This window comes from Furipterus horrens, unplaced genomic scaffold, assembly GCF_987537825.1.
Source record: "Furipterus horrens unplaced genomic scaffold, mFurHor1.1.pri manual_scaffold_11, whole genome shotgun sequence".
Lineage (NCBI taxonomy): Eukaryota > Metazoa > Chordata > Mammalia > Chiroptera > Furipteridae > Furipterus > Furipterus horrens.
The window spans coordinates 60740799-60761325 of record NW_028327181.1 but is presented as its reverse complement, the minus strand read 5'-3'; the positions used below and the strand labels follow the sequence as shown (position 1 = coordinate 60761325).

Genomic DNA, 20527 nt, shown 5'->3' with positions numbered 1-20527 from the left:
TATTTAAACCCATGAACACATTCAGTGTCCTCAGATTCTCTATATTTAAAAAAAAAACTCTCAATTTCTATTCTATTTGCCACATGATTTATAGCCTTGATCATTAAAAATGCCAGCATATTCAGGCTGATTTGACTACACAAACTAACCACCTGCAACGATCTTTTGTACCATATAGCAAAATATCCAATAGGTTAATATTCTGCTAAGCATGGCCTAGTACACTGACAAGCTCTCAAGAGAAGGAGTTTTTAAAGATTATAGTTGCATTAATCATTCTGTATGGTGCTCCAGGGTCATTACAAAATTATACACAACATACTTGCCATGGAGATTAACAACTAGAGCAGAAATTCTCTAATTAAAAAAAACAAAGCTATTGAATAAAAAAATTTTTTTAAGAAAAAAGAGAAAAAGAAACTCCTGAAATAGGCTATTCATTTGAATTACATTGTCATAAAACAAGTATCTTCCCCAGTAAATTTGTATTATAATGAAAAATTGCTAAGTAACCAAATAGCAACCCTAAATCACCATTATTATAAAAATGACTAATACTTCATGAGTGCGTGCTTATTTAGTGCCAGGCGTACTCTCACTTAATGTTTACTTCTGTGAAAGAAGTACTATTTATTACCTCTATTTTACAGATGGGCAAACTGAAGCATAGAGTTAAGTGAGTTGTCTGAATCTAGTAAATTGTAAAGCCAGGATTCAGATTCTGGCAGTTTCCAGACCACCACTAGGCTAAATTGTTTCATGTTGCTACAGGTATTTTTGAAGGCCTAAGAAGAAAGACATGAAAATGCTTTTAGGGCTTTCCCAGCCCCATGTGGACTATATTAGAACCATTGGCAGATACTATTTTTATTCTAGACCACAATTGCTTTCTCAAACTCCAAAGAATCTTCCTTAATAGATTAAGATTATATATTATGAGAAGCTAACTTGTGGTTTATTTTAATTCTTGCCTGAGACATGCTAACTATTGTAATTGCAAAGAAAAAGCTTTCCCAAATTGTTATTTCTATAAAACTGTCTGAAGCAACAAGTAGAGAATCATTGCTCCAATGAACAAGTTGTGCAGAGATGGCTTTCCTTAAACTTCTGTAAACATAATTTCATACATTCCACTATCTGTCTGAATCAGTGAAAAAGAAGTTGTTGGTTTGTTTGTTTGTTTTCTTTAAGTGGGGAAAGGTTAGGAGGTGGGAGAGGTGAGGGGCAAGGTATTACCTAAAAACACACTTTCCAAAGATGGAAGCTTCAGTATCTGGCTACCATACCTTAGACAACACAATCTTACAATAATCATGCTGTAGATAAAACTTTTTTCTGATTGTAAATAAAAATGAAAGGGATCAACATTTAGAAGTAACATATTTTTCATTTTCTTAGCTGCAAAGATCTTTTGTTCCTCCATCTTTTTCAGTCTGTTGCACATTCCCTGTCCATTATTCCCTATCACACTCATCATACTAGTTTTTTAAAATTTTATACACTTAGTGTATAGTTGCTTTCCCCCAACTTCTAAGGTAAGGATAATGCCTTATATAATCCCACAGTACTTGAGAAGGCTCACAACAAGCTTCTCCTGAACTGAGTTTATCAAGTACGAAGGCATAAGCCGCAAAATGACTCAAATTGCAATGATTTCAAGCTAAAGGACAAACATGAAGCAAAATGGTTTAAAAAAAAATGGAAGCAACTCAAACAGCACCTAGACATAGAGACTAATTCTAACACTTGGAAGGTAATTTAATAGTCTGTGAGTGACAACCAACGTTTAAGTCCCAGCTCTGTCGTTCCTACCTGAGGGAGCCTAGATCCTGTCTGAAAATCAGTTTCTTCATCTGTAAAAGGGAACAATACCAGAACTCCTTCAAACAGTTGTGATGCCTGTTTAGTGCCAAACCCGGTGTCTACAGCATAGCAAACATGTGAAACATGGTAGCTTTTAGGACAGTTATATATGCCCGTAATCACAAATGTTAACAAATTCACTTTAAAGGAAAGCCAAGAGAACACATATATTGCATTAAAGGTAAAAGTAAGTGCCTAGATGTTACAATTCAGAAGAAATTATTTTTACTTCTCCTGCCTCCTTTTCTGCACTTCACATGGCATCAGCACGGTACTGTTTGTAGTTCCCAACATACATCATGTCTACCGAGGTGCCTTCAGTTCATGTTTAAGAATGCTTTTCCTTTCCCCTGTTACTCACTCCTAACCTGTTTGTAGGCCAACTATCGCTCAATCTTTAAGGCTCAACCTAGAAGTCCCTATTGACCTTCTTTCTCTTCCTCAAAGCTTATATAATTTGTGATCACTACAATGTATTCTAACTACTTATTTAATACCAATCTTTCCACTTATACGCTAAGCTTCCTGAAGCCAGGGACTAATTAGCTGCTTGATTCCCAACCCTGGCATGAATGAGTAAATAAATAGATATCTTCAGAATCAAGTATGGAACAGGATACAAAAAGTACTAAATTATTATCTTTTAAAATTGAATCACCCAGCTCCATAATCTAGGCTGGATTATGAAGTACACTACTTCTCTCCATTTATTCCTAAGTATATCCTCTCCCACTCAGTAAGTGAAATATTTCCCACCTCTCGGGAAATCTAGGGAACCGTGGGACCTTTCACTACATTTCAGTGCCAAGATCCCCTCACCAGACATTCTCCTGACAAACAGGAAAACAAGGGGCACTGTGAATGGCAGCTATGCTGCTCAGCTGGGCAAGAAAATGCAGGGCAGTTTGTTCAAGTATTTGAAAAGGACTGCTGAGAACCAGAGGAACAGAATGGATGAGATTACCTGCACAAAATAGCACTCATTAAATATTTGCTGATTAACAAGATTCCTGACGATTCTCCCACGTGTACACTGCCTCTGGCATATTTCAAATTAGGTGAGGAGCCTTATCAATAATCATATTGTTTTGTTTTGTCTTTTTCTAAAAATAGTTTCCCTATTTCACCTAGGTTTTTTGAATGAATAAACAAATAACAGAAAACCAATGAACATGTGAATGCCTACAGTGGGCCAGGCACTGTGTAGCCAACATGACAGCAAGCATTAAATGGAAAAACAGTAGAGCCCTCAGCTGCTGGAACCAGGAATAATATTTAATATAGTACGGGCTCTTCACAGTGCCTTTCTCAGACTGGGGACAATCTAGAATCTGCTTCCTCTCACTTAAAAGCCAGATAGTAAGGATGAGATACTTGAAGATACCTTCTGGATTTCCCAGGCACTTGAGTCAAATTTTAAAATCTAAGCTAGTTTAAGTTTATTTTTTGTCCATACAGTTTAATGAATACTAAGTAATACCTGTTAAACTAACAAAACTCTTATGGGAATAGCAATGGAACACATTCTAGCTTATACTCCAATTTAGTATTTCCCAGAGGTGGAGTTACACACCATTAGAAAAAAAGAGTGACTATTTCATAAAATGAACTGGGACAAGTTGTTAACTATTTGGAACAAAATTAATTTAATATTTACCTCATATCATGTAGTAAAATTAATTTCAGATGATTAAAGTTAAAACTAAAAATAAACTATAAGACAACTTCAGAAAATACAGGTGAATATTTCTCTACTCTATTGATGGAGAATTACACTAAGTAGAAAAACTGTGTGAAAAACAAACACAAAACCTTTGGAGTGATGGCATTAAAATTTTTAAATATCTGTACATCATATAAATAAGACGAAAACAACAAAAATGCAAATGAAAAACTGAGGCAAAATGTGCAATGTAACAGAAAAAGGTTAATACTCTTAGTCATCAAAAGAATATTTACAAATCAATATGGCAAAAATAACTATCCATGGAGAAAGCTGGACTAATCATACCAATGACTTACAAAAGAGGAAATAAAAAACATATACGATAAATATTTGGAGAAGTGTTTAACCTCTGACTTTAAAAATTTAAATTAAAACAGCAATAAAATACTAGTGGTTAAGAGAAAGGGTTCTGGGATCAGATACCAGGCCTATAATCCTGGGCAACTCATTTTACTTCTCAGAGCCTCAATTTTCTTCGTAAAATAGAGAAAATAATAATACCTACATCACAGGAGTGATATAAAAATTACATAACATAATGCATGTAAAGTCCTCAGCACAATGTCTGGTGCACTGTAAGTGTTCAATAAACAAGAGGTCTTATGATAAAGAAAATGGATGATGATGATGATACTCAGGGTTGATGAGGGTACAGTGAAGCAGACATTTTTACACATAGCTTTTCAACAAAAATTGATTCAACTTTTCAGGAGGACAGTTTAGCAATATGTATGAAAACTCATAAAGGTGGTCATATTCTTTGGGCTTCTGGAAACAGAACAATGCTTAAAAACTATGGAAGAACTCAAAATGGAAAAGACTGCTAAATATGACTGTACCAATCCATCCATTGATCCATGTGTCCAATATTTTTAACCTTGGCAACACAAAAATATGCATAAGTAGATCCAATCCCTGGCTTAATGTTTAATTGGGGAGATAAGCAGTCAAACAACCAAATACAAATAAAGAGGTAAGAGCTTCGATGGCTAAGGGTGCTATGGTGTGCATAGAAGGAGCACCTACCATAGTCTGGGAGTGGAGTCAGGGAAGCTTCCCAGTAGTGACATTTAAGCTGGGATCTGAAGGATGAGTAGGAATTGGTCAGGTAAAAAGATGATGGAAAAGTGTTCCAGGTAAAGGAAACAGCATGTACAAAGCCTAGAGATAAAAGGGAGCATGGCGGGTCAGCCTGACTGAGTAGTATGCAAGGCAGGGACTTGGGAAGAGATAGGCTGAAGAGATAAGTAAGGTTGGCTTATTAAAAGTCTCGCTAGCAAAACTGTAGAGTTTTATGCTAAGGGTAATACAAACAGAAAGCAAATAGTTTTAATAAATACAATAAAGGATTCATAATTTATCAAGAGGGTATATAGATCAAAAAGAATAAACAACTCATAAAATGGAAGTAGAGGATTGTAGTGAAGGTTGCACTCTGTAAATTCTAAGTTTACTAAAAAATACCAAATTGTATACATTAAGACAGTTTTATTTTAGGGTTTGTAGATCATACTTAATAAAATGATTTTTTGGGCCCTGCCCAAGTAACTCAGTTAAACTGCCATCCCCCTATGCCAAGGTTGTGGGTTCGATGCCAGATCAGGGTACATGCAAAACTCAACCAATGAATACATAAATAAATTAAACAATAAATTGATGTTTCTCTCTCTCTCTCTCAAATCAATCAATAAAAATAAAATAAAAAATAAAACTATCTTTAATAGAAATGCCTAATAAACACCTGAAAAACTATTTAACCTAGTAATAAAATACATATCAAACCAACTATATCCTCAAAAATTACTAATGATTAAAAATGAAATGAGAATATCCAATGTCAGTAAGTCTAGGAGATATTAGCATTTTTACACTATGCTGGTTGGTACAAACGTTAATTGGAACAACCTTTCTAGAAAGTGTAAATACATACTAATAGAAATCTTAAAATTGTTTATAATCTGTGATCCAGTAATTTTATTTCTTGGAATCTTAATAAATGTTCCAAAATATGGTTGAATATTTATGATCAATGATGTTCACTGCAATGGAATTTACAAAAGAAAAAAAAAATAGGTTGAAAAGCGCCTAGATGTTCATCAATAATGGAATGGTTAGAATGAATTATAATATAGCTACTCAATGCAGACATTTAAGTGGTATGGCAGTAAAGCTATAATATATATCAAACTTAAAAAATATAAAATTATATCTACATCAGCATTGCAACCATGTAAAATATATACACAGTTTTATGGCACATACCTTTTATTCTCTTTATTGTGCTTTTCTGTCTTATCCAAATTTCCTACAATGACCATGTATTATTTCTACATTTTAAAAAAGTTTCTAAAGCTATCTTCAAGAAAATTAAAAAGCATTTAGCCCTGGATGGTGTGGCTCAGTGGACTGAGTACCAACCTGCAAACCAAAAGGTTGCTGGTTCAATTCCCGGTCAGGGTACATGCCTGGGTTGCAGGCCAGGTCCCCAGCTGGGGGTGTGAGAGATTTTTCTCATGCACATCAATGTTTCTCTCTCTCTTTCTCCCTCCTTTCCCCTCTCTAAAAATAAATAAATAAAACTTAAAAAAAAAAGTATTTATACTTCATATAAATCAATTTTATATTTGCTATGATTTTATTTTCTCTGCTTAGGCAGATATGTGTGATCATATTTAAATACACATAAGTCAATAATATCTTATTTATCCAGCATCATAAGGAAATAAGATGTATATGTAAGTGAATTTCCCAATTAATTTAAATGCATATCCTAAACATCAAAACTTTGGTGAAACTTGTATGAACATCTACTTAAAAATACACTTCACTCAATCCTGACTGCTTAAATCAAGACAAAACAAGATTAAGCTTTTAGGGTCATCATTATGACCATTAATAGCAGCTCTGAGGGAATACTAAATCCTAGGGGGGTATTTGTCCTTACATTAAATAGCCTGAAACTGCTATATATTTTCCTTAAGCCAGCTACTTATAGGTTTTCTTCCTCCTCCCTTGGTGTAAAACCATCAGCTATCATCTCCCAGAACTATAAGGAGCCAGTCTTTAGCAGCACCTGCCACTTTCCATTCCTATTTTGCTATTGGTAATAATCTTCTAAGAGTAAGGAAACTAAACAGCCAAGTTTATAAGAATTCTGTGTAAACTAAGAGATAATAGGCTTTGAATAAAGGTATCACCTAAAAATGATTTGCTCAGACTTGGATAATTCTGTTCTAGGTCATCAAGGTTTCAATATAAATGAACTCCAAAGAGACTGTGAGTTCTTGATGATATGTCAATTCTTGCTTCCTTTACTATATTGGCAGCAAGTTCTCAGGATCAGAAATTCATATGCCGTTTCTTTTATCACACCATGGAAAGAGATGTGACCAGGAGACAAGGAACTTAGTTCTAGTTCAGGTTCTTACACCAACCAGTTTTATAACCTTCAGCAAGTCCTTTAACCTTGGTAACATGTCTTGCATAACTTATTAGGCTGCTCTAGAAAGCTCTAGATGATGATCACAAAACATTTTGAGAAATATAAAGCACTACAGAAAACTGAGATTTTTGTAGTAGTTCACTGTGTCTATATGACCCTAAATCAATACAGGTACCCATTCTGTTAACCCTGGCTGGTTTGGCTCAGTGGATTGAGCGTCGGCCTGTGAGCTAAGTGTCGCTGGTTCGATCTTCCAGTCAGGGCACATCAGAGAAGGAAAACTCTGACTCCAAAAAACCTCCGCTGTCTTGCGGCATACCTCTTCAGGGGAAAGGCTAAGGGAGTAAACCCCGACAGAAAATCCGGAGCCGGAGTCCCTAAGGCGGTTTGACGTTGTAGTCAACACCAGCAACTCCTGCGGCGCACCTGAAGCCAAGCTGTATTGACTCCGTCTTTCCCTTGGACCCTTCAGCTGCGAAGAGAGGGGGGGTCTGCTGCATGGGCAACAGCAGACCCTCCATATCACCCTGCCCAGGCTCTGTAGCTTCAGCTTCAGCTTCACTGGAGAGGACACTCCAGCGTCATCGCAAGATGTCGATTCAACACGGGAGGAGACAGATACCGTGTCACTCCCGAGTCGGACTGCACAGCCATTCTGGGCGGTGCAGATAGACTCTTAAGAAGCTACACCATCGTCTCTCGAGACTGACGGCTGCCGACACGACACCCATTCTGAAAATTCATACCAGAAAGAATAGAGGGAAAGAGATCATTTTTAAATTGCCAATTAACTAGGAAACATCTATTATCTAGGAATAACAATATATTCCTAGAGCTGGCATCTCTGACTCCTCTGTATACCCAATCAGTCCATGGGTCCTTTGTGTCTTCTCCACAACCCCTCACTCTGCCCCTTTCTTTCATTACCATTTCACATTCCCAGTTCAGGCCTTTACTATCTCTCACACCTGGGCTACTGTAACAGCTTCTAACTGGCTCCACTCATGGCCTCTCCCTCTCTCAAATCCCTCTGGCCCACAGCTGCTAGATTAATTTTCTTAAAACACCACAGTGATCATATCTGCTCAAAAACCTCTGAGGACTTCGCATTACCTTCTCTATCAAGTTCAAACTCCTAAACTCAAAAGACCCTATGCAGCTTTAGCTGCCTCCTTACCCCGACCCCTATCTTTTACTACTCTTTCCAAACAAATCCTTCCTCAAACTGGTCTATTAAAGTCCTTCAGATATGCCTTGCACTTTTCTGCCTGTAAGACTTTGTGTATACAGCTTCTCTACACCTAGAACACTACTTCCCAGCTGCCCTCTCAACCTACAGAAATTCAGCCCATCCTTCAAGGCTAGTTCAAGAACCACCTACTTTGTATACTTCTTTTGTTTACCACACACACAGAAAAAAAAAAGACGGTAGAATTTAAAGTTAGACACATCTGGGTTTGAATTACAGCTTCAACAACTGAGTGTCTTGGGCACAATCCTTAATAGTTCTTTGCCTCAGTTTCTTGCATCTGTAAGATGGAGATAATAGCAATTTCTCTTGGGCATATTGTGAGGAGTAAATGAGTCAATACATGTAAAGCACTTAGCATGATGCCTGGCATAGAGAAAAACCTAAGAGGTTTAGAGATTGATATTACTTTTGCCATTAGTGAAGTTATTTTAATCTGAATTCAGACAATACTTATGGCTATTACAAACTGAATGTTCATGTATATACAATATTATTCCCTTCACTCTTCTTGTCTACACTCTCTCCTGTTTTTCCTTCCTCCCATCCCCTCCTCTTCCCTCCCTCTTGACCCTGATAGAGTATATATATCTTATACATTTTAGTATCTATAATAGTCAACCATTCCCAGTAGATAATCAATAGATTTTTAAATCCCTAATAAAATAATAACGAAAAACTGACAGTATTAAAATGCTATAATTCCTATAGTGAAAATTATAATAAAATGCTTAATATAATAAAAATCTACATTTCCAGCCTTACAAAATTAAATCTCTCCATTCATGGTTCTCTACATTCTTTTTGCTCTTTTTTTTTTTTAAAAAAACAAATAACTCAACCTATTCATGCAACAAAAGATGCAACAGCAAATGTATGCAAGTCAGACAGCATCCTGGAATGCAGGCAGGAGCACGAGGACCAAGAGACAACTCAGCTGAACACAGCTCTGGATGAAGCGAAACAGGAAGACAATTTAAAGGGAAAGGTAACTGACTCATCAGTCATATCAATGTTGATTGTTTCACACAGACTCATACACAGACCAGTCCCAGCATTGCTTTGCACCCTGGGCCACATATAAACAACATAAATAACCAGGCTAGTATAGCAAGTAGATACAGAAATATCAGTCATTCAGCTCAACAACTGAGCTTACCACATGACTAATTTAATTACTTATGTCAGAAGTGACTACTAACATACCTCAAGACTAAAATAACCAAGTTTAGCTAATTAAATCATAAGAAGTAGATATGGTTTTACTGTATACTAATCATTCACCTCAAGAACATTAGTATGGTAAGTTGATATTCTTGTATATTATTATAGCATAAATGTTTTCAACAATGCCCAGGGAAAATTATGTCACTATAATACTGGCTGCTAGTTTATTTGCATGACTCCACTAACCTTCTGTTGCTTTCAAACAGAATCAATCCTGGTAACCACTATCCTCAAAGAGTTTACTAATGGAGTGAATTAAGATAATCTGATGGTATGTTAGTGACTTTCCAAAAACTAGCATAAAGTACCACATAAGAATAAAGTATTGTATATTAAATTTCTGTCCCTATGATACTTGTCTTCAGAGTACCTTAAAATGTTTTCCAGCTTTGAAGGGCAATCATTCTCAAATCACAGAATCTTGAGAGTTGGAAAAAGCCTTAGAAGTCCCCCATTACAGGAATACTGTCTATCACATCCAAGGCAAAAGGCCTCCAGCCTTTGCTTGAATACTTTGAGCAACGGGCAAGGCAGTTCACTCCACTGTTATAAAAGTCTTCCTTACAATCATTGAAAAATCTGCCTCCCTGAACTTCTACTCAAGGATCCTAGTTCTGCTCCCTAGAACAACATTAGGTAAATTAACCTCTGAAATATAATCACTTCTAGAATTAGCATATATTTGTCAATTTGGTCACACGAAATGCAAAAGAAAGCTCAGGAGAAAAAAATAGAAAAAGAAACCACCCACCACTGTACACAACAAAATTTTGAAATTCAGGAAACTATGTTGAAATTACAAGCCAGATAACATATAAAAAGTAACCCAATTTGTTACAGTGGATGGTGGCACAATGTTTATTGAATACCTTTTTGCAACGTGAAACTACTAAATCCACCAACACAGTTTTAAAAATTACAGTTCTGTAGGAAGTTCAATATGGTTTTTCCAATTGCCCATATTTTCATTCGGTCTATTTTCCCGTAAAACATCCGGATTTTTTTTTTTTTTAAGATCCCATTTTAGCCCCTCTGGTGCAATATTTTACTTTTAAAAATAATTATTTTCAAAAATAAAGCCTAAAAGAATAGAGTGTACAGGTGTGGGGGTAGGGTGAGGAAAGAAGGGCCCAGCAGGAAAAGACTGGTTACTGGGTATTTTCCTGCTGGAAGCATGCTTCACTGACATAGGCACCTGAACTAACGAGCCATACAAACAAGACCCAAGAACAAGAATAATCATGGGCAGTAAGTGCAAGGCATAAATGTCTGTAAGATGTGAATTGGCATTGGTCATCATGCAGCACCCGATGCTTTGGGATCTGGTAGAGGAAAGGTAAGAGGACCAAGAAGCAGAGACCACAGGCACCCTTCGGGAGAGGGGAAGAGGGAGAAACGAAGGAGTAACTACCGTTCGGCAGACCAATGAAGCCCGAACAGTAAGGAGCACAAGAAAGACAGCAAGTGACTGGAGGAAGGAGAGCGAGCGAGCTAGCGAGCGAGAGAGAACGCGAGCCAGAAAAAGGGTGTGCAGTGTGCGAGTACTCAACCGGTCCATGAAATGGGTGTGGGTAAGGGGACGTGGGTGGGTGTTAGGGGCAACGGAGGAGTCCCATGGTCCTCTCCCTGCAGCAGAGCAACAGAGAGAAAAGGAAGGGGGAGGGTGAAAAGCCAGAATGACTCATTCCCGAAAGGAAGTGCTCAAGCCATAGGAAAGCATGCCACAGGGGGTTCGGGCGAGGACTGTGAGAGCTAGGTGCCCAGAGCGATGCGGGTAAAAATCAACGTCCCCTAGTTCCCGCAGCTCGTCTTTAAGATGAGGGGGTGTGGGGGGTTCGCGGCAGCCGAGTGCCAAGGCCTGGGAAGCGGCGCGGCGCGTGCGCAGTGGCGCTCGGCGGGACCCGCTGAGGCAAAGCGGAGCCGCAGTGACAGAAGCAAGCTGAGCGGCCGCCGGGAGGGACTCACCGAAGCGCAGGGGCTGGAGGTGGTGCTGGGGGTAGGCGATCGCTGGACGGTGACCAAAGCCATCTAGGCGCTGCTGGGTTGTTCCGGGCAGGGCATTCTCGTCCTGAGTGTGGGGGACGGGAGGGTGACGGAGCCGAAATGGGAAAGGGAGTGTGGGTGGGGGTGAGGGGAGCGGGGAGGATGAGGAGGAGGCCGCGAGAACGGCCGCAGGCTCCGCACCCACCCTCGGACTCTCGCAGACTGACGCACAGAACGGGCGGCTGGCGGGCGGACTGAAGGGTGGTTCGGCAGCTGCGGGGCACAATGAGCGTTCCCAGTGCGCAGGCGCCACCTGTCAGCAACCGCCTCTCTCCTCGGCGCGCGTCTCTGCCTCGCGGTAACCCCTGAGTTGCCGGAAACCGGCCGGGAATTTGCGCTTCGGGCCGCCGCCCCCTCCCGGGTTTCCTCTTTCGCACTGGAATCGAGCTGTTTGCCCGCGGGTGGCTGTGGAGTGGGGTGGTGTGGGGTGGCGTGGGGTGGGGTGAGGGGCCCCGAGGCTGGGGCCGCTGGAGGCCCAACTCTTAATTGATAACCATTTTATGAGATGGGCGCATAGCTTAACCAACTTTAGTGAAAAGAAACTAAGGAGAAAACCTGACGCAAACACGTTTTCTGGTGGGAAAGGGCTCCGCGGGGATTCAGTTGGCTCTGAGTGTGGATGGGACTTACTCAGCCAGAAACGCTTATGGCACGACTAGGACGCGAGTTTATTCCCCTTTGATACGGCTCTCGGGCTTTTTCTCAGCTTTCCCACCCTTCGGCCTCGTAGTTTCTATGACGAGACTTTCTGAAGAGAGATTTTAAATTCTATACTCAGGGACGCTTCCGGGTACTCTCATGTTCCCTCTATTACCCTGGCCCCTGTGTAAGGACTCGTTCATTTATTCCTGAGGTGAAGAAGGGCGGAGTGAGCCTAGGCGGCCTAGAAAGCTGGGCTCAGAGTTACAAGGGTCCTACCTGCTAATTATTTCCCACTTGCTTCTTGCTGGGAAGAAATTCTCTTAAACAGGATTTGCTTCTTGAGGTTTCTTCTCCTGGCCTCTGGATTTCACAGACACATGTGAAATATAAATTAAATATTTTCAAGTAATCAGTTTCTAAAAGATGAACCGTCAGCAGAACACAAACTAAGGAGAAAATGAGAAATCAGAATTAAAAAGGGGAAAAAAATCGCACTATACAAATACCATTGATTATTTACACAGAGGAAGAATTGACAGAGCTGTTTCTCAATTTGAATGGAGGCGCTGGTAAATACCACCATACATATCAAAGCTGTAGAAAACACACTTAGGAGTTTGCAGTTATTAAAGCCCACCTTCTCCTGTTTTTCACTCAAACTGTCTTGGATCTCATTGCTTCTTTTAAACTGACAGGGCTGATGAGCTCTTTTTGGCTTCTGTATGGTTAAGTGCCACTAGAGCCCTCTGTGCTGACCCTTTGTTCTCTCCCTGGGGACCCTGTGGCTGAAATAACTAACAGGGACGTTTCATCAAGAACCAGACACTGAGGGTCCCTGTACTGTATCCCCCTACGTGCCATAGAAATGTATTACAAAGAAGCCAGCTGGTAGGCTTTTGCCCCCTGGTGGTGGTGAAGAGTTTCTGCCAAACATAATTAAAGATGTATGGTTCACAGATTAAACCATCTTGCACTGTGTTTTTCCCAGAGCTACCTGGTAAACAGGAAAAGAGTAGACAAAGTTCAAAAGAAAGAACTTTGACAGGAAGCCAAATGCATAGCCAAGAAATATACATAGCTGAAAGCTGAATGAACTCAAATAAATGAAACGCGTGTGCTTTTTAAACCAAAGTGTCATTCTAGAAAAAGTATTATTCAAATCAGTAGGTCTTAACAAATGTACTTGTATGTTGACCTTCTTACTGACTCTGGGACAACAACACTCATTATTGACTTTTGTGTAGCAATATAATCTTAAGAAATTCTTTTGGAAAATGAGAGACAATTCCATTAATCTTGCAGTGGAAAAGAGCACTATCATTGGAGTCAGAGGACTTGGCTTCTAGTTCTAGCTCTAAAACCTTAAGCAAATGGTTTAAACATCTTGAGTTTAGTTTCTTCATTTCTACAGTGAAGCTCTAACTCACAGGATTCTTGTCATCATATGAGATAATGTATGGAAAAATGCAGTATAAACTGCAAAGCCATGTATGTAATGAAGATTATTAGTCTCTAAAGTTTGATCTAAGTTCAGTTAGCTTTTGCTGAACATACCCTATATGTCAAAAATAGCATCAAGCATAAAGGGAGCAAAAAGAACTATAAAGACATGATTCATGTTTTTTCTTAATAGTAGGAGAAGTAGATTAGTGGTTAAGATAGTCTCATCTATAGGTAGACATAGAATATCTTTAGTCAGCATATCTGAGGTGATAAAATCCTGGTCAAAATTGGGATTATAAGGTACCAAATTCACATTAATTTTGTATCAGGAAGTTTATTAATTTACAGGGGAAATATCTCTTCCTGGTATATGAGTTTTTAAAGAAACTAAGCTTTAGAAATTATTGGTGCATGTTCATTAATTTATTCATCCTTAAATGAGAAAATATTGAATGTTTCTTATATGCTAGACGCTTAAGAACAAAATAAGAGTCTATTTACCTCTCATAACATGTTCATAGCATGTTAGCAGGGAAAACCACATCAAATAATGACACTATGGTTTAGTGGTGCTGTGGCTTTAGCCACCACTGCTAGGCCCCAAGGGAGATACATATGTAGGAGAAGTCTAGATATGCATGAAGTATTTTAGAAACAGAGGAGATGGTCTGGGAAAATGTAGGTTTTATGATATTGGCTTTCAAGCTTTGGCTGCAGATCCCAGTATAGCTGCTTTGTGAACTGAGCTGGATCACATGTGAGTATTTGAAATCTATGCTCTCTGCCCCATTTATACGTAAAGTTCTCTGGGCTCCACCCTGGTTCCTACTTGGTCTTCTGGTGACCTAATGAGGAGGTATCTACTTTAAATAGAGAGAAAATCCTGGAATCCTCTTACTATGCTATTTGAATTTGAGATGAGAGAGACCAAGAGCAGATTCTCACAAGAGGGAGCCAAAGAGATAAAAGTCCTCCTAGTTTCATTTATAGCACTTTTATTCTTCCCACCTGTGATAATGGAGGCTTATTTATGCCCTTGGAGTTCAATTAACCCCTAATTTATATCATCACTTCTTTGGTGGGTGGAAATTAGAAAGGAAACTCTGAAATTTCTGAGATCAGTTGGCTCTTAAGCCTTGAGAATCTGATGAAAACTATTAACCATCTCTCCAGAAAGACACACATGCATGTTTCATATACTCACTAAACTCTATCAAGGGGTCCAGATTAAGAATCCTGACCTAAAGTTTAAAGTAGTGCTTCTCAACCTTTTTACATATCATGACATCCATAGAAATGATGATATTTGTATAGCACACAAGGATAAATGAAAGGGGATTTGAAGACCACTGTATGAGCTGGGTGAAAAAATTGTTTTCTTTATGTACAATAACAATGAGAAAAATAAGATAAGCATATTAAAGATGATAATAAATATTGAATTTATATACGCTTCCAAATAAAGTGTTCTCAAAAATTCAATGAAAAACCTGAGATTGTGTCTATAAACATAACTTTTATATAGGGTTTTATGATTAAAATCACTGGATATAATTCCTCAAAAAGACAGTTTAACAATGATCACTTAGTAGTCATTATTGGTGAGAACTTATTTTATACAAGTAATACATTTTTTAAAAATTCACAATTCAAAATTATAAATATGAATTATATTTGACTGTGTTAGCTCTTTTATCCCCATTTGCTGCTTCTTGCTCCCCTGATCCAATCCGTGTAATGTCATCAATGTAATGGACCAACTCAATGCTGATTGGAAGGTTGAGATGTTAGGTATCTCCGTGGACTGTATTATGGCACAGAGCAGGAGAATTGGGCACAGAGCAGAAAAACTGGGGCAAGACAGTGAAGTTATACTGTTGGTCCCACCAAGTAAAAGCAAATTGCTTCTGGTGTTCCTTGTCAATTTGTATGGAGAAGTAAGCATTTGCTAGGTCAACAGCTGCACATCAAGTGGAAGGGGCTATATTGATTTGCTCCAGTAAAGATACTACATCTGGAAGAGCAGCTGTAACTTGATTAAATTTACAATGATTTACAATCATTTTCCAAGATCCATCACCTTCACAGGCCAAACAGGTAAGTGAAGTTGGCATGAGATAGGTTTCATCACCCCTGCTTCTTTCAAATTTTCACGGGTGTCACTAATCTGTAATTCCCCATTCTGCTCTCCCAAGCAAAAATTTTTGTTTACTATACTGGTATGTGTGTATGTGGGAAAGTGGGATTTCTAAGGGTTTCAACTTGGCCCTTCATACTATATTCCAGTATCTTATTCCAGTATCAGAGAGCCCATATGGGACTTCTGCCATATCTATTTTAATTATATATCTAGGAATTGATGAGATCATCACATAGTGGTTCGATAGACCCACTCAGGCCCTCGCAAGGCTTGTAAGAAATCCAAATAAATGACGTATCTTTTGTTATTCTGGGTAATCAGAATTATGTATGATTTCTTTTTTAGACTGGGAAACTCCTTCCTCAAGGAATTGGCTACTCTTTCATATGTGATTGACAGTTTTGACAACCAAGATGCCAAATGCTGCAATTCACCGATTTAAAAATCAAATAGGAGTGTGTGTGGAGAGTATTTAACTAGATTCACAAAAGCTAGCTCACAGCCAACGACCTAAGTGGAATGACTATAATCTCATGGGTGGGAATATAAGGTGTGCAGAATGCAAATTAATTAATGTTGTTCAGACTGGACAGTGTTTTCATCATATTCCAGTGGATTTGATTCTGTATAAGTTCCTGCAAATGCATCATAATATATTTCAGTGGCATTCAGATTCTTACTGGAAAATTCTATCAGGCTATCAAACAGGTTGCTTAAATGTAATACCTCCAAAACAAACATGTATCATCCTTCAAATGTGTTATTTTTTCCTTTCCTTATTTCACTAAATGGCATTACCACCCATTTAACCTTCCAACTATTAAAAAAAAAAACACTTGGTGAGCTTAACTAACCTTCTCTTTCACTCCTTAGATCCAATTATGCCCCAATCCCGATAACTGTAGTTGTTTTGCTTGAGTTCGCTCAGAACAAACCTTGATCCAAGATGTTGAGTGTATGTTCCTTTGGGAGGTGGTTCCAGGAAACAATGGTAAGAGAGAAGGAAAGTAATATAGGAAATGAAGCAAGCCTGCATTATTAGGCAAGTATGAAATACATTATTGGGTAGGTTTCACTGTGGGCCACTGAGGTTCAATCCCATTGGGGAACTCTGGAAGACAGTTTAGAACCTATCTCAGAAATGCTTCACCTGTGGGACTATATGCAACTTCCTATTCATCAGTGGCTGAGAGCTTCTCCTATCAGATATTAATTTCCAAGCTCTTCTGGCCTGTCCCACCTTTGGTCTGGCAGCAAGCCCTGACAGAATTGCGGGTGCTTGCAATCAGAAGCCATCTGCATGTACTATAAAGGTGAAGCTGAAGGGATATGGTTAGGGTACTGACAATGTCTGGCAGAGCCTAGATTAGAGTGAGGGGCAATGAGGCATTCACTTCAGGTGCAACATTTAAGGTGCAAAATTTACCTTTATTCTCTTTCCCTGCCCCCAGTCCTTCACACTTCCAGTCTTTGCTGGTGGAACTAACTTTTCAAAAACACCAATTTGGTCACATCTGTACGATGCTTAAAGAGCACAGAGAGAAGAATTAAGTCCAAACTCCTTGATTTAGCATGAATAACTTTTCACAGATTAAAAAGTTACTTTTTGTGGACCCTAAGAAAGAAGATACCTTAAGATGGGTTCCTGGTGGCTTAACTGGGCTTAAAAAAAAAGAAAGAAAGAAAAAAAAAGAGCCTAGCAGCCATTTTTAAACAAGGACCTCTCATGCAAACAGCACTTCAGGGAGAAGCATGCACTAAGCTACCTGCCTCCTGCACTGAACTGTCATCCTGCAGTGTTTCTGCCATCTGAGCCAGCCCATATAGAGGATTTCCTGGAATCCTGTTTCAACCAGTAGGGCTGAGGCTTCCCCATTCAATTGGAGCTGTGCAGCTATAGCCCCATCAACATCTTCACCAACAATTCAGAGCAGCTCCATTCTGACACTGCTTTTTAGACCAATCAAACTGGGAAGATTTGGAGTCCTCATTTGCATATAGACAGACCAACCAGGAACTTTCTATCTACCTAAGTCAACTCCCCTCTGGCTCCAGGAGCCCTTCCTTCCCTTTCCACTGAAGGCTGTTTCTCTGTCTGGAGCTGAAACATGGAAGATGTCTTGTTGGAGCAGAGCAGAGCAGACTGGTGGCAGAGCAGAGTGGACCAGAGCAGATGGAGCTGACCAGAATAGAGTAGAACTGCCTAGCGGAAAAGGCGACCTCACCTTAGGGCCACCTTGCCCCAGGGCCTTCACAGTCATACTATTTCACAGCTTTGCTGCTTCATAACTGAGCTATGACACTATTGAGCTGTTTTTCAGCCATGCTGTTTTCACAGCTGTAGTTTATCACAATTGAGCTATTTTGCATTGAATAAAATTTCCTTCTTCACTATACCCCAAATAAGGGCTTCCTGTTGACATTCAATTGGCACCAACTACCATTGGTTGACACTTTTTAGCCTCATTTTCTGCTGCTTTCTTTTTATATAACTATGCTCTGCTACATGATGCTTCAAACAATTTTTGAACTTTCATCCTCTTGTGTGTGTTGTTCTTTCTGTCTCAAGCAATCTTTTCAACTAGTTTACACAAAAAGTTCTTACTACTCCCTTGAATCCAGCTTGAAAATCTATTTTTCTGTGAAAACTTCCCTGATTTCTCTGGAAAAATATATTACTTATTCCTCTGTGTTCCTTAACATTTTGTAGGTACCTCCACTTTTGTACTTTGTATATTGAATTGCATCTCTATTCCTTTTTACCTCACTAAAGAGGGAACTTTTCAAAGGCAGGTCTTATTCATATTTTTAACCCCAGTGTGTACCTGCATATAGAAGGTACCCAATAAAGGTTTAAGTTTAATTTATCTAGGTACATCCAAACAGAACAGATTTTTAAAGAAATGGAAGGATGCTTCTTAGCAATTTCAGGAGATGGACACCATAAGCAAAGAAAGCAGTCTATGAGAATGTACAATTGGGACCTATCAAAGAAATCTAGTTTATATTCTTTATTTATAAACTGCTTCAAAAAGACTTTGAGGCAGCAATTTTTAAGTACTGTAATCTGTTGTCTCCAAAGGCAGTACTTTTGGTTTATTCAACTTGAACATATGTTGATAAAAAAGTGTATACTCTAGCATATTATAAACATATCATTTCAGATTGAAGAGTCCCTAGATTATAACCCCCCAGAGGCAGAGGCCATGAATAAAATTTATGTTTTATATAGCACCTATCCTAAATACACACAAATTCTTTTTTTTTAATCCTCGCCCAAGGATATGTTCATTCATTTTGTAGAGAGGAGGGGAGAAATAGAGAGAGAGAGAGAAACATAGATGTGAGAAACATTGATTGGTTGCCTCCTACATGTGCCCAGACCAGGGGTCAAACCTGTAACCTCACTATGTGCCCTGACTGGGAATCAAACCTGCAGCCTTTTGGTGTAGGGGGATGATGCTACAACCAAATGAACTTTCAGGCCAGGGCTACACAAACTTTCAAATGAGTTTTGGCACAGAGGTGATTTTAATAATCTATGACTGAATCTATAGTCATTTGCAGTGAAGAGGGGACCTGGTAATTATCCATTTTAATTCCATAATAGGAATAAATAAACCAAATAAATCACATTTCTATCAGAATGTTCCTTCAAAAAAAAAAATACTTTTTAGTGAGATTATAATTCTAATGTTTGGCAGCCTTTCTCACATGAATTAGGTAGCTATCAAAATTTCACTTCACCTAATCTTGACTGTTATTTCAAAAATTAATGAGGATGCTAATAATGTTTTAAAAAATTCAATTACATTACTATTGCTGGGTTATTTTTTTCTTTGTTTGTTTGCTTTTTAATGATAATGGTGATGATTACTGGAGTGAGTTTCCTGTCTCTCTGAGCACTAGTCAAGCATTAATCTAGCTTTGGTCAGTAATAACAGCAATAACAGTAATAACAGTAGTACAGTTTGAAAAATTTAGCAGTTGAGAACTTATTACCATTCAATAGAACAGTGGGATGTGGTGGAGGTTGGGGAGGATTTTTGATCTTTCAGAGTACTTTTTGTTGTTTATCAGTATTTTCTTTCTCTCTTTTTGTTATTAATAATGATTTGGTAATACTTTCCCCTACCATTTGGTGATATTTTTAGTGATCCAGATGAGTGAGTCAGCATCTCAAGAGGAACCCAAACATGCTCAGGTACCTGGCTTGATAGGTTCCTAACCATTTAACCATGAGAGGATTTGAGATTCAACTTTCTCGGGAAAACTGAGATGAAATATCATATTCTATCATTTAATTATTTCTCTTTTTAGTTGCAGTATTCTGCATCAGGTTTTGACAAAAAATGCTGCAAAAGAAAGGGTGTCAACTAAGAAGCAGTGGCCTGTTTCTAGTTGGTTGACATTCCTTATGAGTTAATAAGCCTGCTGCTGTTTGAATTTGTTAATACAAGTACTTGGTGTGATTTTATTTGGTATGATGTTTACTCATTATGTGAAAATGTTAACATAAAAAGCTTGATATGCTAGAGTGTAAGATGTTTGTTAATTTCTGGTTCCTTCTGGGTACCACTTACTACCACTGTTTCTATTTTAGGAAAATGGAGAAGAAGACAAAGAAGGGAAACAGGAAGCAACTGAAGTGAATGAGTGTATTGAGGTAGAGTTTTCATGAAAAATCAGATGTTAATGCTGGAGAGTAAAGTGGACAAATTAATTTTCTTTTGAAAGAAGGAAAAGATGTGG

The 20527-nt window shown here is 38.5% G+C and overlaps 2 protein-coding genes across 2 annotated transcripts in view; one reads left to right on the top strand and one right to left on the bottom strand.

Annotated features, from left to right (window-relative positions):
• SSH2 (slingshot protein phosphatase 2) overlaps positions 1-11774 on the bottom strand; it is a 217421-nt gene extending 205647 nt beyond the window's left edge. Inside the window, exon 1 of the mRNA XM_090290635.1 lies at positions 11473-11774. Coding sequence (XP_090146761.1) covers positions 11473-11535 — 63 coding nt within the window. The 5' untranslated portion in view covers positions 11536-11774. The remainder of the gene's footprint in view (positions 1-11472) is intronic.
• The window catches only part of EFCAB5 (EF-hand calcium binding domain 5), an 81089-nt gene continuing 71998 nt past the window's right edge, over positions 11437-20527 (top strand). Inside the window, exons 1-3 of the mRNA XM_090290638.1 lie at positions 11437-11503; positions 19930-19979; positions 20379-20441. Coding sequence (XP_090146764.1) covers positions 19938-19979; positions 20379-20441 — 105 coding nt within the window. The 5' untranslated portion in view covers positions 11437-11503; positions 19930-19937. The remainder of the gene's footprint in view (positions 11504-19929; positions 19980-20378; positions 20442-20527) is intronic.